This window comes from Mustela erminea, chromosome 4 (assembly GCF_009829155.1).
Source record: "Mustela erminea isolate mMusErm1 chromosome 4, mMusErm1.Pri, whole genome shotgun sequence".
NCBI lineage: Eukaryota > Metazoa > Chordata > Mammalia > Carnivora > Mustelidae > Mustela > Mustela erminea.
Window position 1 is genome coordinate 65,092,193 of NC_045617.1, and position 23,613 is coordinate 65,115,805.

The window sequence follows — 23,613 nt, forward strand, 5'->3', positions numbered from 1 at the left end:
CATGTGTATGGAACAAGCCATGTTCTTTAAGAAGAGGGTTTGCTAAGGAAAGCTATTTGTCCTTCCACTGTGAAATTGTTTGAGGACGTTAGGAGTCTCAGATGAAAACCCAAATTACTGTTCACAAGCATTTTTAAGTAGAAATTTTGGAGAATTACTGGAGGGAGTATTTTTTATATTCTTCCTAGGAAAGGGGAAGATCATATACATTTGTATACCAATATATAAATAATGAAATGTGTGACCAAGAGGAATTGATTTCAAGCACTTGAGAGTTCCATCTAATTTCTGAATGTCCCTGAAGATTTTGTTATGCAATTGAGATTCAAAGACACTTAAACATTCAAACAAATGTTAAAAATGCTTGTTTTCATCTTCCCCTGATAAAAATTCCTTCTAGGTGACAAAACAGTATAATTGGCCTACAAAATTTTGAAACACATACTAAATAAAACCACAGATTTAAAAGTATGTCATCATCAGTGCATGCATGTCCTAGGTCTCTCCTCAGAGAGGACCCAGATCTTAATATCTAAACACCATTCCTCCAATAAAAGCAATCAGTGCTCCCTGGAGTGACAGTTGATTCCAGACCTGGGGCAGGGAAAATATTCATGAGCCTAGAACATCCTGTGATGCCAAAAAGGATGGAGCCTTTTTGAAAGGACACTGGAGACCACACCCATTTGGAGGAGTTCCCGAAAATCTAAGCCAGAACAATTTGAACAATAAAATAAAATAATAATAGTCTTGGGTTATAGTATATAGAATAAACTAAGTATCTGTAAGTCTATACTGAAATAATTGAATAAATAAGTATATGAAGGAGAAGAGCCAGGTCTTTGTTGTAGTATTCCAGTTAATAAATGGAGAAAGTATGAGGAAAATAGACAATCACCATTAGGCAAACAGTACATTAATAATTATTGCAGGCAAGAAGCATCAATGGATGCTAAAATTAGTAGGCAAAAGAGTAATGAGAAACAGGGATTTGAATGGCCACACAGTGTCTGCCCACAAGATATTTACTAACTTCAAAGGGAAAACAGTGATTTTACAGTGGAGGAAACTGACAGACATGTCGTGTACTAAATGATCAAGGTCAGCATCACTAGAAATAAGACATCAGGATCCTGTACGCCCTGACATGACTCATTTAGCAGTGCACAACATCACCTTTGTGCTATTCTTGCCAAAAATGCATAGTATCAACTTCATCATGACAAGACATTGGTGAACCCCAAACAAGGGTCATAGTACCAAAATAACTGACCAGTACTCCTCAGAAGTGTGGAGGAGGTCATAGGAAACAAAGAAATACCTGGGTACTGTCTCAGACTGGAAGAGACTGAGGAGACATGATGACCAGATGCAGTATGGGATTCTGCTTCAGAAGAAGGGCAGTCAGTTAAGCATCTCCCTTCAGCTCAGGTCACGATCCCAGGGTCCTAGATCCAGCCCAGCGTCTGGCTCCCTGCTCATCAGGGAGCCAGCTTCTCTCTGTGCATCCCTCTGCCGCACCCCCTGTTTACATGCTCTCTCTGTCTGTCAAAATAAATAAATAAAATCTTAAAAAAAAAGAAGAAGAGGGCATCATCGGGAAACCTGGTGAAATTCAACAAGGTCTGTAGATGATGTAGTGTATGGTAGCAATGTCAGTTTCCTGGGTTTGGTCCTAGTGCCACAGTTGCATAAGATGTCAAGTTTAGGGCAAGCTGAAGGGTATACAGGAACGCTCTGCACCATTTTTGCAACTTTTTTGTTATTCTGCCATTCTTTCAAAATTGAAAAGTAAAAAAATTTAAAAGTATTCAATCTTTCTCCTAAAAGAGCACACAGAACAGAGAGTACAGTGCAAGCCCCTTAAGAGTTGTTTTTTTGTTTTTTTTTTTTTTACTCAGGCTCTTTTCTCACTTGCCATCAGGAATCAGCCTGGCTGTGGGTGACCAGATGGAGAAATGCTGAGCATAGAGACCATGTTGGCAATGCCAAGAGAGAATTGATAATGGAGGCATACTAACTACATTAATAATAATTCTTAATGCTAAAGTACTTGATACTATTACCAGTTCAGCTAAACTACTCATGTGCCCTGTGTCCACATGAAAGTAAAATGACCAGCATTCTGTACCATCTGAACTTATGGTGGGAGTCATACTCTGCACTGACAAGGACTGTAATCTTCTTCGGTGTCAGATATACCCTGTGTTAAAGAAGCTGGGTCTGGTTATGTTCCTCTGGGAAAAGAACCAATTGGAGTGGTGTCTGGGGGCAGGGAAGTGGGAAGAGTACTGCGATTTGAGTCCATCTTGCTGTATTGGAAACAGGCACCAGCTCTAGATTCCCACACATGAGCTTACATACCACCTCCTCATTAAAGGCCCCCGTTCCAAACCCCAGGTCCCTGCTTTTCTCCTCACACTTCTCTCTCTCTCTCTCTCTCTTTTTTTTTTTTAAAGATTTTATTTATTTATTTGACAGAGAGAGATCAGAAGCAGGCAGAGAGGCAGGCAGAGAGAGAGAGAAGGAAGCAGGCTCCCGGCTGAGCAGAGAGTCCGATGTGGGGCTCGATTCCAGGACCCTGCGATCATGACCCAAGCTGAAGGCAGTGGCTTAACTCACTGAGCCACCCAGGCGCCCCCTTCTCTCTCTCTTGACAGCCCATTCTGCCTTCCATTCTTCTCAGGGGGCTCTGGATCACCATTTGGACTTCCTTCTCTCAAATGCCACTGCCCCTTTCCCCTCCAAGGAAGGCTTTCCCCTCCTCCAGAATCCTGCTTAAGCTCTTCTGCTTCCATGATTCAATCCATGAGCAAACCACCACTGAATTTGGTTATTGCAAATGTTTTTTATTTACCTCTTATAATTCTTAATATATGCACATGTGAATTATATGTGTAGCTAGGTCTATAACTGAGATCATCTAAGAAGTTTTTAGCTGCTTTAATTTGAGCTTATAATTCCATGACATCTTTTGCCTGCTCTTACGGCTCTTCTGTATATTCCTTCTGGCTCTCCTTTAGGTTGTTATTTCTTTGAGGACAAAGACCAGTTGCTCCATCCACTTGCATATTTTACAGTGTGGAATTTGGTGATGTGTAATCAGGGAGCTGCTACAAAAGACCAAAATAACAAAGTATTGCATTTGCTTACAATTTTCTACTTTCTTCAAGTTATTTAAGAGAATTTTTCAATCATTTGTACATACATAAAATAACAAAATGTAGAGTTAGGGCTATATGAGGGGATATTTAAATATAATAATAAATATCAGAACATTTTCCTCCCCAAACGTGAGATAATAGTCAACAGCACAACAAAACTTTTTAATTGTTTTTAAAATTTCAGTTTGGATACCATAAAAGAAATTTAAGAATAATTTTAGAAAATTTTAAAAGGCCTAATCTTATGTTCTAACTTAAGTTAGAATTGCACTTTCTTATTTTTTCTTTTTTTTTAAGATTTTAAAATTTATTTTATAGAGAGAGAGGTGGGGTGGGAAGAGGGAGGGCAGAGGAGAATCTCAAGCAGACTCCTGGCTGAGCACAGAGCCAGATGCAGGCGGTGCCATCTCAGGACCCTGAGATCATGACCTGAGCCAAAATCAAGAGTTGGATGCTTAACTGACTAAGCCATTCAGGTTCCCTAAGTTATTTGTAAAGTGAAATTTTTAAAAATCATTTGGTTCCCTTATAAATACAAATAATCCTAGTATTATAACTCTTCCATTTTGTCAACATTTCTTAGACCAATATGTCCTAATCCCTGTACTGGGTTCTGGGTTTGCAGCACTAAAACCCCTGATTTTGAGCCCTTTCCCCTTCTGTAGATGAGTTAGGAAATGGAATTTTGGAAAGAGATAATGTAGAAAGCAGAGTAGAGGTGGGACTTTGTTAACCTTAAGAGATAAAGGACAAGGATGTAGGGAGATTAGAACCCTTGTACTCTCTTGGTGAAATTATCAAACAGTGCAGCTACCATGGAAAATAGCATAATGGCTCCTCAAAAAATTTAAAACTAGAATTGTCATACGAGGGTGCCTGGGTGGCTCAATCGGTTAGGCATCTGCCTTCAGCTCAGGTCATGATTTGAGGGTGCTAGGATCAAGCCCCGCATCGGGCTTCCTGCTCAACCGGGAGTCTGCTTCTCCCTCTCTCTCCCCTTCTGTGTTCTTTCTTTCTCAAATAAATAAATAAATAAAATCTTTAAAAAAACAAAAACAAGGGCGCCTGGGTGGCTCAGTGGGTTAAGCCGCTGCCTTCGGCTCAGGTCATGATCTCAGGTCCTGGGATCGAGTCCCACATCAGGCTCTCTGCTCGGCAGGGAGCCTGCTTCCTCCTCTCTCTCTGCCTACTTGTGATCTCTCTCTGTCAAATAAATAAATAAATAAATAAATAAATCTTTAAAAATTTAAAAAAAAAAAAAAGAAAAAACAAAAACAAAAGCCAAGAATTGTCATATGATCCAGCAGTTCCTCCTCTGGGTATATATCCAAAGAAAGAATTAAAAGCAGGATCTCAAAGAGATATTTGCATACTCACATTCATAACAGCATTAGTTACAATAAACCAAGAGGTGGAACCAACACAAGTATCCACTGACAAATGAAAGGATAAACAAAATGTGGTCTATACATGCAATGGAATATTATTCAGCCTTAAAAAGGAAGGAAATTCAGATACATGCTACAACATGGATGAATTTTTTTTTTTAAGATTTTATTTATTTATTTGACAGACAGAGATCACAAGCAGGCAGAGAGGCAGGCAGAGAGAGAGGGGAGGAAGCAGGCTCCCTGCGGAGCAGAGAGCCCGATGCAGGGTTCGATCCCAGGACCCTGGGATTATGACCTGAGCCGAAGGCAGAGGCTTTAACCCACTGAGCCACCCAGGCGCCCCAACATGGATGAATCTTAAGGACATTATGCTGAGTGAAGTAATAAGCTTGTCTCAAAAAAGACAAACACTGAATGATTCTCCTTTTATGAGGTATCATAGTAGGCAGACTCACAGAAACAGAAAGTAGAATGGGGCTTGCCAAGGACAGGGGGTAGGGGGAAATCGGGAGTTGGTATTTCATGGGTATAGAGTTTCAGTTTTGCAAGATGAAACTTACAAAAAGTTGGCAACTTTAAAACTAGCTCTAGAAAGTGAGTTACACTACTGAATTGGATACTTAAAAACAGTAACAGTGGTAAATTTTATGTCATGCATTTTTTGCTACAATAAGAAGTGAGAAAACTAATAAAGAGAGATGAAGGAAGTCAGAGCTGCATAAACCTGGCCCCTGAAGAAGGACACCCTGACTTTTGTTATGAGCAAGAGATGAGGGTTTTTTTTTCAGATGGTTGAATCTAAAATGCCTGCCCAGCAAGAATATCTAGGAGGTATTGGATGTAACCAGATCAAGTCTTGAAATATAGTTGGTCATTCACAGGTTATAAGTACTTAACTTGATAGATTTCAATGAGCTTAGCTATAGTAAATAGAAATATAAAAAAGTGAAGGATAGAATTCCAGGTTCCAGCTTTTAAGGGGCAGATGGTAGATTTTAAAAAAAGAAAAAAACGATCTGAAGAGAAGTATTAGCCAGAGATTTAGAGGAAAATAACATACACAGATCTAGTAAGGTGAGGAAAGAAAAGAGAATTTGTTAATTAGTCAGCCTTTGGTTGCCATGCCCTGGTGGCTAGATTGGGGGTGTGATTGGGTCTTCTATCACTACCCCTGGAGCCATCTCCCCACTCAGGGGCTCTTAACCTGTGGGTTCATGGACTCTCTGAACAAGCTTCAGGGAGTCTGTGAGCCCTCAGGATATCAAGGCAAAATGTTGTATGACTGTACCTTTCTTTGACAGAGACTCTCCATGGTTTTCATCGTGTGTCATAGCATCTGGAGTCAAGATCCAGTATTTCTGCTACCCTGACTTCACTTAGTTTATGAGTGTAATTCCTTTTCCTAGTTCATTTTGAGACCATAATCACAATTTATAGTATTGTTTTCTCTGGGAAGATATCATCCAAGTTGTTAAGTGACATGCAGATGAACTCATGCAACATATTTAAGTTGGAGACTTATAACATTTGCACTGTTAATTTCAGTGATTAGTCAACAGGGTAGAGAAGGACTCACACTAAGAATCCAGTAGTCAGGGCGCCTGGGTGGCTCAGTGGGTTAAGCCGCTGCCTTCGGCTCAGGTCATGATCTCAGGGTCCTGGGATCGAGTCCCGCATCGGGTTCTCTGCTCCGCGGGGAGCCTGCTTCCTCCTCTCTCTCTCTGCCTGCCTCTCTGCCTACTTGTGATCTCTCTGTGTCAAATGAATAAATAAAATCTTTAAAAAAAAAAAAAAGCTCTTTAAAAAAAAAAAAAAGAATCCAGTAGTCAAAAACAGTCTTATTAGAGTAAATATAAGCACATGTGGCATTTTCAGGACCTCCTCCATCCCCTTACACTTTGACCATTACAGGCAAAAAGTATTCTGTGAATTTTCTTTTATCTAGGTAATCTCACTATATCTCATTTTCCTCATTCTAAGTGAGTTAATGGCTGCCTGATATTATATAATATTAAAAAATGAATTTTACTTGTATAAACAAATGCTTATATTAAGAGGTTTTTACATAATTGCCTTTCTGATTTTAGCATTTTCCCACATATCTTTTTTTCCCCCCTTAATTTTTCAGAGAGAGAGAGAGAGAGCACAAGCAGCGGGAGCAGCAGGCAAAGGGAAAAGCAGGCTTCCTGCTGATCAAGGAGCCTGATGCAGGGCTTGATCCCAAGCCCCTGAGATCATGACCTAAGCCCAAGGCCATTGCTTAACCCACTGAGCCCCCAGGCATCCCCCCCACATATCTTTTTTATTTTATTTTGTTTACTTGAGAGAGAAAGAGAGAGCGTGCACAAGCAAAGGGAGAGGCAGAGAGAGAAGCAGACTCCCCAGTGAGCAGGGAGACTGACATGGGGCCCAATCCCAGGACTCTGGGATCACAACCTGAGCCAAGTAGACGTTTAATCAACTGAGCACCTGGGCACTCTTTCCCACGTCTTCTGTGTGGTATAGCCATTTTCCTCTTGTTTGAATTAGGTCATTCTGAGTCAAGAGAGCCTGTGAATTTTTAGATTCACTGGAAGAAAAACTGTAAATTAGTGCCCAGAAATCTATGCCTACATTTGGAAAACCAGTTTGGAATACATATCTTACTAATAGCAGGGATGTCAGAAGAAATTAAAGCAGTCAGTCATATTTTATTAACACTGTTGTTGATGTTATGCCTCACAGAACTGAGGCCACACTTTAGCCTCGCATCTGAGAGCGATACCGCTGATCAAGAAGACTTGGAGGCAGAAGATGACCATGAGGAACGGCCTTCGAACCAAACTATCCGAAGACCTCATGCCGTCATTGAAGATGCTGTAGCTACCTCAGGGGTGAGCACGCTCAGTTCTACTGTATCCCACGACTCCCAAAATGCCCACCGGTCCCTCAATGTGCAACTTGGAAGGATGAAAATAGAAACTAATAGGTAAGTCCTATTCTGACATGGGTGGGCTTTCTTTCCCTTACTTTTACATAAGTGCATGTGTTTGGGGTCTCTTTTAAAGTTTGGTCCACAGATGGGGCACCTGGGTGGCCAGTCAGTTAAGCATCCAACTCTTGATTTTGGCTCAGGTCATGATCCCAGGGTGGTGAGGTCCAGCACACTGGACATGGAACCTGCTTAAGATTTTCTCTCTTCCTCTGCCTCTCGCTCTCCCCTGACCTTCAATAATAATAATAAAGTTTGATCCAGAGAATACAAAATGTTTCATCACTTTATCCTATTCACATAAACTTGGTTTGATAAATTTCTTTATCAAACAAGAGAGATTTGTCTTAGTCTCTTTAGTCAAAATCATTTTCTGTTTCTACAAATTCAAGCCTTGTTTGGCAGCATTCTTTGATCCCTGCTTTTTCTCCAAGTACAGTGAGATTTTCGAAGTAGCTGTAACTTCAGAGACTGTCTTGGACACAGACTCAGAGCAGTGTGTACCATCCCAGAAAACAGCTGGGATGAAAGAAAGACAGAAAATCCATGTTCTTAAAAGCCCATGATTTGGAATATCAAGTTCTCTTAGAAGAGGAAGATCTCTGCTCTTGAGAGTAAACTTAGTGATGCTAAAGCTTTACTTTTCTTAAATAAACAAACAAACAAACAAAAACCTTGAAAGGATGATAAGTTGACTGCATTTATGATCCTATTTTATTTTTAATATGTTCTGTCATATCTGGACTTTAATTTTCCTTTGAGAATTTGGTGACATAAAATCCACATGATCAGGTTATTAAGTGAAGAGTAAATATTTCCTGTTCTTTACAGATGTTGGCACATTTCAGGTTCTGAGTCTATGATTTATAGCTTCCTGTGCTGGCTGCAGTTGACATGTGATCAACTGACTTTACAACTCTGGGCTTATAGTGAAAACCTTTTTTTTTTTTTGAGTGAATCAATACCAGTTGTGCAAATATTTACTTAAAAATCTTGCTCATCAGGAAGATAGAACATATTTTACTTCTTGTCATAAGTTTAAGTTTTTAAAGTTAAGCTTGAATACCAAGCTTAGTACAAGTAGTACAAAGTTCATCTTATATTCAGAAACATGAATTTTGTTTGCATGATTGAGTAAATCCATTCATATCATCTTCCTTTTGCATAGAGAAATCTTCCTGAGTAAGGGGAAAATGGCTTTTGGACTTCCAGATCCTAATCTTGTCCTGGTAAAACCAGCTCTTAGTTGGCGTCTCTACTACTTAGTGGAAGACTTTGTGTCTTTCCTCCTCTGAGACTTCCATGGAAATCCTCATTGCCTCCTCTTCTCAAGCAATACACCAACCTTGGTAGTAGGTGTTAACTTTAGTTGTTTTTTAGTTTACTGTCACCCAGCTCTAGATGGAGTTGTTTTTTATACCCCTCTCTGATCTCTGGAGGATGAATGTTCACTCGATTTGGTTTTGTCGCCAACTCCTCCTCCTCCGTGGTCAGATTTATAAAGGCAATAAAGCTACTTTATTTACCAATGAGCTGGTATATTTGTTTCTCTGGCCTTCAAACCTTCTGTCTATAGACCCTGGCTTGTGTCAATAGAACCTGCTTTGCTGCCTGCAGCCTCTCCCTTTTCCCCTTAGACCATTGGAGTTAGCCCCATTTCCATGCTGTCCCGCCCTCTGCCGCGCTTGCGCCCTCTGCAGGCCGGGAGGGCTGCTCTTCTGCGCAGCCGCGGGCGGAGGGCCTGCTTCCCACATCACTGTTGGAAGGGCTTCGACTGGCCGTGTTTCTTTATTGTGTTCCTCTATTTTTCACAACAGCCCATATTCGTGTGTTTTTTCTCTACATATTTACCCTTACATCTGTGACGTCTACGGGATTATGAGCCTCCTTTTTCTGTTTCTAGTAATATCTTCCACAGCTCCTCCCTGTCGCCCCCAGAGAAGGGAGGCGAGGCACAGCACTCACCTCATGGCGAGATGTTAGAAAAGGGCAGCTGCCTTAGTACTGGTACTAAGCAACGGAAATGAGAGGCGAATCATGTCCGTATCACTTTCAGTTATTACTTGATATACAGAAATTCATACATTGCAGGGACCGCCTGCGTAGTTCAGTCAGTTGAGTGTCCCACTCTGGGTTTCAGCTCAGGTCATGATCTCAGGGTCCCGAGATCCAGCTCCCCGTCAGACCCCCTGCTCAGCGGGGAGTCGGCTTGAAGGTTCTCTCCCTGTGCCCCTCTCCCCACTCATATTCTCTCTCTCCCCCTCTTGCTCTCTAAAATAAATAAATAAATCTTTTTTTTTTTAAGTTCATACATTGCAAAATAAACTTAAAGGAAATGTTAGTATGTTTTTCAGAAGGCTGTAGCTCTCCTGTTAGAAATCTTAAGCTTGTGTTTAGGTAATCACTGATGAAGGTCAATCAGGTTTATCCAGCTCTTGATTATTAGATCACCAATAAGAATACCAGATAGAGAAAATAACACGGTGGCTTTAGAATGTATGTTTTACTTTTATTGCGGGGTATGTTTACATAACATGTTCTGGAAATAATTCACCTCACACCAGTGGTTGAGACAGTACTGGAGGATAGTAATAGAGTTAGCTAAAAATCTAACTCTCGCAGAGCTGACTGCTTATCTATCAAACGATTCTGGAATTACCTACCTCCACTCACCTAAGTTAAAAAAAATTAACTTCAGAGCAGATGCTTGCCAAATTTTTCTGGAAAAGAGAGGCAGGCAATTACCTTAATTTTGAAGAACTTCCCTCTTAACTGCAAGACAAAGTAAAAATAAAGCTGAACTTTATTTTTCATTTTGGACTGGGTACATAAATAATTTTTGAGAGCTGGATTTGGGACAAATGAAGTGGCCTGTCAGAGCTCTGCTTCTAAGGATAAGTCTGGCTTTTAAAGATAAAAAGAAAATATGTCGTCTAGATACACATAGGTTAAGTTCTAGAAAAAGTCACTGTGTTCTTTGAAAAAAATAATAAATATTCCATACATGTAAATCATCAAGGAAGACAAAAATACATACTAGACCGAGAAATTGCCAACTTAAAAATTCATGCTGAGCTTGCTGTCCATTTCCTGGAATATCATTCTTGCTGGAGTGATAAACATCTCCTTTGATCTTCTAGTTTCCTCTGGCCCTCAGTTCCTGCAGCTCAATCCACCAGATTGTGTGCTGCTTAACTCTGCTTATCTTTAAATAATCTTTCTCAAACCACCTTCTCTGGCTGCCTCTCAAGAGTCTTCCTTTTTGTCCTGCTTCTACTACCCACTCTACACAGCCCTTTCTCCTAAGGGCTCCCCATCTCTGCCCTGTGGGAAAGGAGCAGCCTCCTGAGCCCTGGGCCCAAATCTGTGGCTGGGGACAGGATGGCCTTCCCTGATGGTCTGGCACTGTCCTTGGCATGTTAGTTATAGCTGTCTCATTGAACATTCACAGTCATTATTTTGGGAAGTTTTACTTTTCCTTTCCATAGATGAGAAAATTGAAGGCTAAAAGTGTTAAGTGATTTGTCGAAGTTAACACAGGAAGTGTGGGGCTGAACTAAGGTTCAAGCCCAGGGCTATCTTTCAGTTGGGCCTGTGCTGCCTTCAAACATGCCAACTGAAACAGAAACAAACTTTTGGAATGGAATCTGGTCCCAAGTTAAATCTATCCACACTGAAAAAATGAAACAAATACAGTTGGCTAAGAACTGCAGAGCATGCAACAATTTTTCCTGATGACCTTATGAATAATTCTGTACCTTAACTTTAAATTCTGAATCCAAGTTACCCAATGATCATTTTCTATAAAAATCAGAGCATTTCCCTTTCTATTTGGAAATATTTTTTCAGAGAGTAGTGTTAGAAATGGTGAGTAGGACATCAATTGGCTCTTAGTTGTATAGTGAATCTTTCATGAATGAGAATTCTGATATAAATGATATGTTAGTTTCTCTTTGTTTCTTTGAAGAATACAGAAGATGCCAACAAAGAACTGAATGTACCAGGAATGCAGCTATCCTTTTACTCACTTCACCAGTCCCCTTAGAAGGGAGAGGAATAATAGTAACATCCTCAACAATCCTAGCAACAACCATTACCATTTACTGAGTACTATAGGGGACCTCACCTATCAAATTTTCAGTTAAAAAAAAGATGATTGCCTTTCTGCTTTGCATTGATTATTATATCATATCATCAACTTTTTTGATGAAGAGTCACACATGTAAAATATAGCTTTCTTAATATCATATATTTTATTTTACTTTATTTATTTGCCATTTACAGTGATAAAAAGAAACAAAATATCTCTGAAGATTTGGGCAGATAATTGAGGTGGTAGTTTTGAATTCTTGTCTGGAAGTACAAGTCTTCAAGTGTTTTGCTACTCAACATGGGGTGGAGGGGGGGTGTCTGTGGACCAGCAACATGAGTATCACCTGGGGGAGCTCATTAGAAATTCAGAATCGTGGGGCGCCTGACTGGCTCAGTTGGAAGAGTGTGTGACTCTTGATCTCTGGGTTGTGAGTCCGAACACCACATTGGGTATAGAGATAACTAAAAAAATAAATAAATAATATACTTCTAAAAAAAAAAAAAAGGAATGTAGAATCTCAAACTTATCAACAAAATTACTGGATGAGAATCTGCATTTCAATAAAATCCCAGGGATGTCTGTGTTCCCTGTAACTTGAGAAGTTCAGATCTAGAAGGTCACTCCAGCTGCTCCAGCTTTATTATCCTGTCAACCAATATAATTTTCTTCTACAGATTACTGGAAGAATTGGTTCGGAAAGAAAAAGAATTACAAGCACTCCTTCATCAAGCTATTGAAGAAAAAGACCAAGAAATTAAACACCTGAAGCTTAAGTCCCAACCAATAGGTGAATAGCAGAAATTTTTTAAGTGATACTATTAAATGAGGCTCCCACAGAAAGGGGAGAAAGCTAACGGAAAGTTTTATTTCATGGCTTAATTGACACCCATCACTTGTACCATGACTACAAGCAGAAATTGCTTTTAAGAAATATCCAATTCTTGGGTGCCTAGGTGGCTCAGTTTGTTGGGCGACTGCCTTTGGCTTAGGTCATGATCCTGGAGTCCTGGGATTGAGTCCTTCATGGGCCACCCTGCTCAGCAGGGAGTCTGCTTCTCAGTCTGATCTTTTCCCTCTCATGTGCTCTCTCAAATAAATAAGTAAAAATAATATCTTTTAAAAAAAGAAATATCCAGTTTTTAGTAGCAGCAAAATATAACTTGATTTCATATAAGATGATTCATGGTCATTTTTTCTTGAGATTATTTGAGGTGAATATGGCTCTAACACTTTTTTGGTCTTTATTTTAATTTTCAAATGAGATTACTACAATAAAAGACTATTTTTGGTCATTTTTGCATTTGTATTCTTTATCTTCTGGGTTTTTTCTATTTTATTGCAAATAGTGAAAAAAGAGATTATTATATGATTATATGGTTTTCTGCTAATTATGCTCATGTTTGTCACATGAAAAACCCACAGTATGATTTTGGTGAAACCATAGAATTGTTTCAAAGAAACTATATTTCTTTGAATTCAGAGCAACTATAGATTTGATATAAAAGTATGAGGTGGGGATATCATTACATTATTACTTCTGCCCCTCCATTTATTAGTAGTCTTTAAGCATTTTGTTTATATTTATACTGCCAATCTCAATTGTTTGTTATTTTCTGATAGAGCAAAATCTTTTAAAATATTAATAAATGTCTGTGGCCTCGGAGGGTCCCAGATGGCCTCTGTGAAGAGAAGCTAAGAATGTCCCTCCCTCCCCAATTCTGTCCCAGATATTCCTGGATTGCCCGCATGCCCCCGGGATTCTCCTGGCACAAATACTGAAGAGTCTGAGCTTACTGAGTGGCTGAGAAATAAGGGAGCTGATGAAGACACTATAAGTCGGGTAAAGAAAACTATCCGTGTCCAGCTTTTCTTTCACTCCATAATGTTGAGTGCCCACGGTGTGTGAGGCACGGGGCTTACACACTGGTGAGCCCTCCTGCGGCCTGCAGACTGGGGCCTGCAGGTGGTCGTCAAATAATTCCACAGATAAAGTGTAATGATACCCTGATAAGCTCTATGAAGGAGAGGTTATCAGGTGTTTGGAGACAGAGAGAGGAAGAGGTTGGTGAATGAGCTGGAGTCTAAAGGCATATGTAGGAATAAACCATGCCATCTGTATGTATATGGGGGAGGGGCAGGTGAGGAGGGAAAAATCATTCGGGGGCTGGGATGCTGTATGTGCAAAACAGTGAAGCAGGCAAAAGTTCTGTGGTCCAGGACTCCTCTAAGGAGTTTTTATATTTTTGAACTGAAAATAAGGAAGAGTGGAAAAACCAAGACAAAACCAAAAATTGTAAAGTTTCTAATTCTCTCTTTTATTTAACTCTTTAGTTCTCTCACAACATTAGACTCTACTGGGCAGTGGCTATTTATTAATATTTAATAAAATAGACCTAGTCAGTCAACTTGTGTCAGGAACACTTTCTAGATCTATAATGACCTGATTCCTCTCTGCTCCTTACCGACTTTGGGAAATTGGCGGGAGGAGTAGCACTTATGTTTGAAGATTACATACATGTATACACACATACACACAAGAAGAGGTTATATTTTTTATTATTTTATAGAAAGGGCCCCAATACAATATTACATTAATTTTAGATTTATGTTTAAATTTTTTAAATAACAAAGAATAAAGGTTTTTTCCTCTTTACTTGATAATTCATTGGGCTACTAAATAGAATTTAGGGTTTCCTTAGAAATCTGCTTTGAACAAGTTACTGCTACCTAAACCACTCTCTTGCTTATGGAGAATGATGTGTCCATTCAAGTTCTCTGAAATATTTATTTCTCAAACTAAGACTCAAGTCACAATTAAAGAGTAGTAATTGATGATCCAATAAAAAAATTGATTTTTTTATTTAAAATTAAAGCTTCAGTTTAAATTCAGGACTCTGATTTTATAGTAATTATTTTAAAAATACCTTTTATCAGCTGTGAAAAACAAATTCAGAAATTAAGTGTAAACAATACCTTTTCAGGAACACTTTTTATCCACGTTTTGTGATGAGCACTAGGTGTTAAATGCAACTGATGAATTACAGAGCTCTACATCTGACACTAATGATAAGTTCTATGTTAACTAACTGAGTTTCAATAAGTTAAAAAAATATACAAACGTTATCTTACAAACAGCAGATGTAATTACAAATGAGTTTTATCTGTTCATTAGAAGGCCATTCAGAAATTGTGTTGCTTGTGATCTTTATGCATTTGGAAGTCATATGGATGTATTCTTTGTTTTGTAATGGGGGGACTTTTTCCTAATCACTCCAGAAGATTGTTTTTAGTAGATTTCCTTTTAGATTCATTTTTAAATTATTGCCATTTATATTGTGAATAGGGTTTACTATTTATCAAAGGTGTATATAAAATGTCTTACTTTTGTGCATGTTTTACTTTCTCCACAGTTTTTGGCTGAGGATTATTCACTAGAGGATGTTCTCTACTATGTTACACGTGATGATTTAAAATGCCTCAGACTAAGGTACCACTCTTTTCTTTATGTCCCTTTTTCTTGGTGGAAAGAGCGCTGGGCTGAGAAGTCTGGGCTCCTGCCCTGGCTGGGCCCCTCCCCAGCCCTTACCATCTCAGCAGTCCTGGGGCCCATTCTGCCTAAACGGAGTTTGTTTCCCCCAGGCTATTACTGGGTACTCTTATAACCAAAATTTCTATATTAGCAAATGCAAATCAACTCAAAGAATTTCTTGATAATAAAGTAGACTGAGGCTATGCAGTTATTTTTAAGCTGCCTTAAGCAACTGCTCTCATTTAGTTCATGATTATACCATAATTATTAGAAATAATAGGACAGGTTCCCATTTGCCATCCTGTAACATGTATCATGTGATACAGTTTCTTATCATAGTTTTCTCTATCAGGCCAATCACATGCATAAGTGACTCACACAGAATTCTGTAAAGACCCATTTCAAATGTGTTAAAAACCTGAAATGATGCTTTGGGAACTGATAGTCTGGGGGAAAGGAAAGGAACGGCAGGGAGGGATAATGACAAAACACAGAAAGAATTACATGAGGCCCGATAAGACTTTGGGATCTCCGTGTTCTGATCAGAGCGGCGCCAGGCGAAGGTCACTTGTATATGTCAAGAGCAATGTTTCAAATGAGGTGTTCTCTTCCCCGTGTTCTTGTGTCTTAAACAGGGGAGGGATGCTCTGCGCGCTGTGGAAGGCCATCACCGACTTTCGAGATACACAGACTTGACTGTGGCTCTGTTTGTGTCCGCCTCCTGTGGAGAGTCTAACAGAACTGGTCTTCGCAGGGGAGGGAGAATCTAAGGGAGAGGAGAAAGAAGCTGCACTTTAAATCCAGTATTTGTTTACTTGTGTTAAAAGAAAAAAAAAAAAAAGACAAAATACACTGAAATTTCCTAACTGCTTCTATTTCTACTGTTCATAAGAACTCTTTGTAATGACTCTCAAAAATAATCCTAAACATCAGGATGCTTGGGATTATTTTCGTCTAAACATTTTTATGGAAATATTTTTAACTTAGCAGCTGTTGCACTTCGGCCATATGTCTCTTTTACACAAAATGGATAGAACATTTCATGTGATTGTGCATCACTGGAACAAAACCAAAATGTGACCATAACTTTTTAGACTTCTGTGTGTATGTAGGATACTCAGAGTAGAAATGCATAATTTCGGTTATTGTGTAAAGGTTATGTTTGTTTGGCTTTTTTTTTTAAAGTGTGCAGAATCTGAGAAGCAGCGGTTTTTACTTACTGATCTGTATTAATTGTAATATTGACTCTATTTTGTAACTTAAGTTTCTGGCCCATAGTACGTTCATTTGAGTCGTGTATGCACTACTGAACTGTACCAGTTGCTCATGTCTGAATCCTAGTAATGTTAGCTTGTTCTAAAGCTATCCATTGTGTCATATTTACTCTAAAAAGTAAAGACTCTTAACATACTCTTCGATAAATTCTGAAGAGTTCTTATTTTGTTTTGGCAAATGAGATAAACCACTGTGTCAAATTTCTAGTTGTTTCTTTTGTTCTTCAATAGAATCTATTCAAGTAATCAAAGAACAATTGATCTGCAGGCTGTCCCTCAGGGCACCTGAGTGGTAAGAGAGAGGGTGAAGAAAAAAAAAAAAGAAGAATTTATGTAAAAGAAAGTCCCTGTGTTTTTTCTCAAGGCCACAAGTTATCTTGAGTGGCTACTGTATATCTCAAAGGGTCTGCAAATAGCATCCCAGTAGAGAACACTGCATTTTCTGTCTCCTTAATTGTTTAGTTCTCATATTTGAGGGAAACGTTTTTATTTGAAGCTGAATATTATAGTTTATAAACCTGTCCGTGTTAATAGGGTGAAGTCTGCAGCTCCTAGATAGATGGATAAGATAAACACAAAATTCTAACACACAGAGGAACTTGCTTGTTATGCAAGACAGATATAACGTATGTATCATAACTTGACCCATACGTAACAGTCTTTGAAAGAATAAGAGTCATCTTTATTTCTATGTGAAAATCAAGGTCTGATATTTCTTGTATTGCATTAGACTGCACCTTATTTTCTCATTTGATACTTGGAACAACATGGCTGCATCTTTTTTTACATCCTTATCTCAAGGACAGATGATTGCTTCTTGTAGCCTATGGGTATATTTCGAACGAGGGGAGGTATAAATTAAATGAGATGTCATTTCACTCATACTGACACAGCGTAATTCTCTTTTTTTAAGGATTTATTTACTTATTTTAGAGAGAGAGAGAGAGAGAGAGCATGTGCAGGAGGAGACCACAACTTGAGCCAAAACCAAGAGTCAGTTGCTTAACTGACTGTACCACCCAGGCACCCCAACACAGGATAGTTCTTAATTAAGCCACAGTTCATCTCCCCAGTTCTAATGGTAGCTGCTTCTTTTAGATTGTGCATAAGGATCAAGCTACCCATCTTCAGCCAATTCTTTAATGATGGGGTTTTCCTTGGGATCTTCCTCCTACCTTATCTTTGTGGGCTTTGTACGTTCCTCTGTCCCTGCATGGTTCATAATATATTCCCAGGCCAGCATCATTAGGTTTTTTTGTCAGAACATTGGGCCTCAGTCACAAAAAGTAGCCGTTCCATTATCATCCAAGTTCCGTTAAAAGTTTCACTTTGAAGGCGTTTGGCGTTAGTCTAGACCAGTGACTCTCAACCCAGCTTCACATTAAAATTACTGGGATACTTTTTAAAATGTACTAATGAGGGCACTTGGGTGGCTCAGTTGGTTAAGCATCTGACTTCAGCTCAGGTCATGATCCCAGTGTCCTGGGATCAAGACTCGCATGGGGCTCCCTGCTTAACAGGGGGTCTGTTTGTCCCCCTGCCCTTCCCCCTGCTCATACTGTCTCTCAAATAAATAAGTAAAATCTTTAAAAAAATAATAAAAATAAAATATACAGATGCCAACACCTTAGAGAAACTGTGTTTATTGGTCTGGGGTAATGCCCATAGGTCCTATTTTAAAAAAGCTCTGCAGATGATTTAACAGTATCAAGTCCCATCTTCTTATTTCAAGAGACACCTGGACAGAGAAATAAAGAGTCCCTTTCCATAGAGCTGGTGGTAAGATGGTTAGTGTTCATTTTCCATTTGGTGTAGCATGAATCTAGACACCTAGGCCTGGAGCAAAACCATCACTTCCCTTTTGACCTTGGGCAGATTAATTAACCTCTCCAGGTCTCAGGTTCCTCATCTGAAATGAGAGAAATCATGTACCTTCCTCATGGGGTTGTTGTCAGATTTAAATAAAACCATGCAGATAAGAAGCTTAGTGCAATGCTCGGCAGATGGTAAGCAATCAGACGCTGCCTGCCACTGTTACCTCTTTCCATTCAGAAGTGTTTATGAAATACTTACTGGGTACTACCTACTGTGGTGCAGGAACAAGACACAGTTCTTGCCCCCTGAAGTTCACTGTCAGAGGAGGAATCAAGGCAAAGCAGAAACAACAGAACAAGCAGTAAGTGCTACAGTTCCATCTGACTGCTAAGGGGTGGGAGGGTCAAGAAAAGCTTTCTGGAGGAGTGAGGTTCCAGAGGAGTGAGGTTCAGAGCTGTGCCTGGAAAGATGATTTGTAACAGAACAGTTATGCATGGGTGGTGGAAGCAGCCTAAGAGAAACAAAACCGGAATTTGCTGGAAAAGGAGAATTCATGTTTCTTTTTAACCCTATTTTTATTTTTCTCCAAATTCTGTCATTGCATATTTTGTTTCATTCATTCCTAAGGCATCACATAGAACAGTTTGGCGATGAGGAATTATTGTGAAGCCTCTGGAATGCCTACGTGTGAAGCAATGTGGCAGCAGAAGAGATAAGCATGATGCCTATCGAGTTCAGAAGGCTCACACATTAGGTCATCAAGAACATCTGCAATTTGTAAACAAGGAAGATAATCAATGGTCAGACTTTATAGATACCCTATAGAGAAGGAGAAAACAAGTAATTGATATCAGATTGAAGAGACAAATTTGCAAAAACAAATAACACCCACTCTATGTTAAAGGCCAGATGAATGCAAACCCAGAAGCCCTGGAGAGCTTCAGAGGACAAGCTGGCTGGGAGCCAGGGCCATGGAACCGGCTGTACTGAGGAGGCAGACCTCAACTGGGGCATCAGAAAGAAGAAATTCAACAACTCAGGACCAGGGAAGTCAATCAGCATATAGAGTTCCAAGAACAAAGGCAGAAAGTGGGGATCTGCAAGATGTTCTGGAGAAAGTGAACAACTTTTATATTAGAGCATACACAAATTTTAGCTTGACTCATATTTGGCTGGAAATAGGAGTTCTAGAAATAAAAAGTGGAAAGTGGGATAGGAGAGAGAGCTCAGGGTGTGATGGGGATGGTGGTTAGGGAAGGAAGTGGTATTGGCATTTCATGTAGAAATGGGGAATCTGCTAAAGGTTTTTGAGCAAGGGAGGGGTGGGTGTGAAGCAGTGTAAGGGAAGATTAATCCAGTGAAGTGGAGAAATTAGAACAGAACTAGGACAGAGTGGTTCAGAGACTGATTCAGATGTGAATGAGAGTCCGGTAGCAGAGCAGTAGGAATTGAGAGGGTGGAATTAAAACCATGAGTTGACAAGACTGAGGAACTATGATTTGGGCAGTGATGACAGGGACAGGAAAGAATAGATGTTGAAGCTATGCAAGTAGGAGAAGAATTTGAGAACACGCAACTTTGAAAGGAAGCTTGTTTGACATGATGATCTAATACAGAGCATTCCGAAAGAAATGTGCATTGGACTGGTGGAAGTTAGGCAGAGGTCAAGGGCATATATTCCTGATCACCTTGTTGGATATGACAATAAATGAGGGCTATGAGAGCTGGAAAGGTCGTGGCCTAAAATTTTGGGAAAAGAAAAGTTTGAGGATGGTTTGGGAGGAAGGAAGAATTTAAATCAGCCAAAGACAAAAGAACTGGTCACAGGGGAATGAGAAAAACCAGGTCAGCGGGTAAGCCAAGAGGAAAATTATCAGATGTGCAGAACAACAGATTAAAAAATAATAACAGGTAAATTTGATTTTGTGACCTAGAAAGTTTATTTATAGACAGGCAACAAAGACTAATAAAGCTGGTTAAACAAAGATTTAAAAAAAAAAAAAGGCACATTTATTATCTTTGGTGAACAATAGGTGTGACAATAGATTTGGGAGGGTGAGATGTCAAGGGAAGATGTTTTCAGAATCAGCCCTGAGTGTCCTTGTTGGAGTAGAGGCCCTGAATGGAGATGGTTTTAGAAGAGAGGGTTGAGTTTTCAAAGAAGGCAGGAACAGACGGGGTAATGGCATCAGGAGGCCCCCTGGAAAAGGGAACCGTGATTATTTGGAGAGATTCTGAGATGGGTGTGGGAACTCCAGACAGATGGCTTCTCTGTGCTAAGTACAGCACAAAGTGCAACATGGTGGTGTGTGACATTTAACAGATGTTGTCCCCCACCACATTTTCATGCAACATCTCACCCTGTTCCAGACACTGCATTAAGTTTGAAACACATAGCCAATTCAGGGCTAAGTGCAGGATTTTGATGTGTTTCTTATAGCACTTATTTTTGTGTAACTTGTGACAGACTAAAACATAAGTTAGCGAAAAAATGCAAGAAGAGATAAGCACATATCCAAACCAAACCACAAAAGACACACACAAACAACAGTAAGTCTTGACTTGGGAGGGGGGGTGCTGGTAATGTATCACAGAAAGAATCCACTGGCTTACTGAAGTAGGTAGTAAATCAATGTTCTTCCAGAGTTCAGCTCTTTAAATTCAAGTAAGAGAATCTTTCTGATGTTCACAGGAGTGTCTCAAACTGATGACTTCATGTAGTAAAAGATGTCTTTGGGATGCCTGGGTGGCTCAGTGGCTCAGTGGATTAAGCCTCTGCCTTCAGCTCAGGTCATGATCTCAGGGTCCTGGGATTAAGCCCTGCATGGAGCCCTGCATGAAGCCCCCCATGGAGCTCAGCAGGGAACCTGCTTCCCCCCACTCTCTCTGCCTGCCTCTCTGCCTGCTTGTGATCTCTCTCTCTGTTGAATAAATAAAATCTTAAAAAAAAAAAAAAGTCTTTGCTGAGACCCAAGCTCAGGTCTACAACCACCTCCACCCACCTGGTACTTTATTTTTATTGATTAGGCACCTGAGATGAGTGATGTGAATGTGATTTAGGAAGATGGAACAGCTAAATGATCAGTTTGCCTACTGTAGAAATGGCACTAAGGGAAAAATCCATTACTATACATCATGGCATCATTGCCCCCCAGTCAAAACCCCTACCAGGTCAGCCAGGGAACAAGTAAACCAAATAAAAACAGTCCACTCCTGAGCTGAGTGGCCCGGTTTATACGCAAGGATGGTGAGAATGAATTGTCACTTTAACAAGAACTCCAACATTGTTCCCAGGCACTCATGGGCCTGCAACAGATTCTGCTGAAGTCCTTGAAAGGGTGTTAAATTGTTGGGAACCTCCTGGTTATGTTCTGCCAACCGAGACTGTGGGAGCGCATTTCTGTGTAACCAGGCGGAACTGGTTGCTGCTCTGTTTTGTTCCTTATGTTTCCATTTATGCAAGCTACTTTTTCCCCCTCGGCGTTTTGTTGCTTTTTGCTTATTTGCGTAAAAGGTCAGAAATTGGTTTCTCCTCAGCTAATAATCTGTTATACATGTATTGTTACTATTGCTTTTTCCCCTTGTCTTCCTGAGCAAGCCAGAAATCGCCAGGTAGTTACTAATCGGAAAGCAAGAATAAGAAGCTACATCACTGGGCAGAAGTTTCACTGACTTGTGTGCCCCGGGGCTCATCAGATACAAAAGCTGCTGAAAAGATAATGGCGCCCTAAAACGCAGATGGAAACCGGAACCCAGCGTGGAATCCAGGCGGTGTACTTCAGCTTCCCACGTGGCATCATGCACTTGGAGCTGTCACCCTGAACTCCAGCCCTGGCGAAGTCGAAAGTGACCCGGCTGCTTCAGAGTTCAGAGGCGAACAGAGCGTCCCGAAGCCCTCGCGTCCTTCGGGCTGATTCTCAGACCGCCCTCTCGCAAGCGGCACTAAGTGTCGTCGCCCCACCTCCAGACCTCGAGGGGCCCACAGCGGTCTCAGGGGCGCGCAGGAGCTCCCGACCAGGTGCCTGACTCCGCCCGCCGCTCTCGCAGCCCACACCCCGCGGCGTCAGTCGGAGCGGCTGCCACGCCGCACCTGCCCGCGAGGGGGCGCGCCCGCACGCCGGTCTCCAGCGACTTCCCGCGGGCCGGCTCGCGCTCCCTCTTCCCTCCGCCCTCCGCCGTCCCTCCCCATACTGCGCTCACCTGTCTGGGCCGCGGGCCCTGGAGGCGGGGGGCCGGCGGGAACGAGGCCCGGGAAGAGGGCGGAGCGGCTCTCCGGGCGCGTCATCGGAGCACCATGGCGGAGCAAGGAGCTGGCGGCGACGGCCACAGGGGCGGCGACGGCGCTGTGCGAAGCGAAACAGGTGACTGCACGGCTGGGGCGGGCGGGGGTCCCGCGGGCGGGGAGGCGGGGGCGGTGAGCCGGAGGGGTGGGCTCGCGCCGGGCACCGGCGGTCCCCTCGTCCGCCGGACCGCGGCCCGGAACGGACGGCCCCGCGCGCCGCGCACCCGGGCTCGGAGCGCGCCTGTCCTCCGCCCTCCGCCGTCCGCTGTGCGTCGGCCGCCCGGGTCGGCCGTGCCCCAGTCCAGCGGGCGGCCGGCCGGCCCCAGTTCCGGTCGCCCCTCTTACGCTCCACCTCGACTTTCCCACAACAGGTGGAAACTCGCCAGCGAGCGCGGGCGGGAGGAGGAACTGGAAAACGCCGGCCGCTCCCCTCTCACCTGCCGACCCGGCTCTAATTCAGTTGAATGGGGAAACCGTATCCCCCAAACCAAACAACCAGCCGGAAAATCCTCGGCCAGGTGCGACCGACAGGATTATCCGTTTCTGGCTCCCTCGCGCCTTCCCCGGTCGAACCCGGTGCCGGGGTCGCAGGCGCCGGTGGCGCAGTGAGTGCCGGCGCGAGGGTTCAGACCCTTTCCCGGGCGGACTGAGATCGCGGAGTGGGGTGGCGGCGGCGGGGGTGGGGTGGTGGTGGTTGCAGGACAGTGGGCCTGAGCGTGCGGGCTCGTCGGACTCGTAGATTCGTTGACTTGAAAGGGTCCTCTGAGTTCATGTTTTTAGTCCTTGCGCCTACCCGAGGTAGGAGGGAGTGTCGGCTCAGGTGGTAACACCGCCCCCCCGATCCCCGCCTTAACATTCGGGGACCGGGGCTCACATCTCCTAGCGAGCACCAAGTCTCTCTTCCCAGCCCCGTTTTGTAGGAGGACGATGTTTCCCCTCGTGATAGTTTTTTTCTTAAGAAACTGTCTTGCAAATCCCCTCCTCTCTCCTAGTTTCTTCAGTTCTTACCGGTAAACTGTTTCTGGTACCTTTCCACACCAGGGATGAGGACGGGGAGGTAGTTTCTTATTTTAAAAAGAATTCAAATTGCAGGT

The 23,613-nt window shown here is 41.8% G+C and overlaps 2 protein-coding genes across 8 annotated transcripts in view; both read left to right on the forward strand.

Annotated features, from left to right (window-relative positions):
• The window catches only part of MAP3K5 (mitogen-activated protein kinase kinase kinase 5), a 201,201-nt gene extending 184,638 nt beyond the window's left edge, over nucleotides 1–16,563 (forward strand). The window contains exons 26-30 of one of the 3 annotated variants that reach the window (XM_032339409.1): nucleotides 7,280–7,523; nucleotides 12,294–12,406; nucleotides 13,347–13,459; nucleotides 15,030–15,106; nucleotides 15,784–16,563. In XM_032339409.1, the coding sequence (XP_032195300.1) occupies nucleotides 7,280–7,523; nucleotides 12,294–12,406; nucleotides 13,347–13,459; nucleotides 15,030–15,106; nucleotides 15,784–15,844 (608 nt within the window). In that variant the 3' untranslated portion in view covers nucleotides 15,845–16,563. Of the gene's footprint in view, nucleotides 1–3,023; nucleotides 3,320–7,279; nucleotides 7,524–12,293; nucleotides 12,407–13,346; nucleotides 13,460–15,029; nucleotides 15,107–15,783 lie in introns of those variants that run through there. The other 2 variants (XR_004284933.1, XM_032339411.1) reach the window with 2 other exon arrangements.
• Nucleotides 16,564–22,346: 5,783 nt separating this feature from the next.
• Nucleotides 22,347–23,613, forward strand: part of MAP7 (microtubule associated protein 7) — a 169,928-nt gene continuing 168,661 nt past the window's right edge. For 2 of the 5 annotated variants that reach the window (XM_032339416.1, XM_032339419.1), the window contains exon 1: nucleotides 22,348–22,598. In XM_032339416.1, coding sequence (XP_032195307.1) covers nucleotides 22,532–22,598 — 67 coding nt within the window. In that variant the 5' untranslated portion in view covers nucleotides 22,348–22,531. Of the gene's footprint in view, nucleotides 22,599–22,890; nucleotides 23,038–23,613 lie in introns of all 5 variants that reach the window. The other 3 variants (XM_032339414.1, XM_032339423.1, XM_032339421.1) reach the window with 3 other exon arrangements.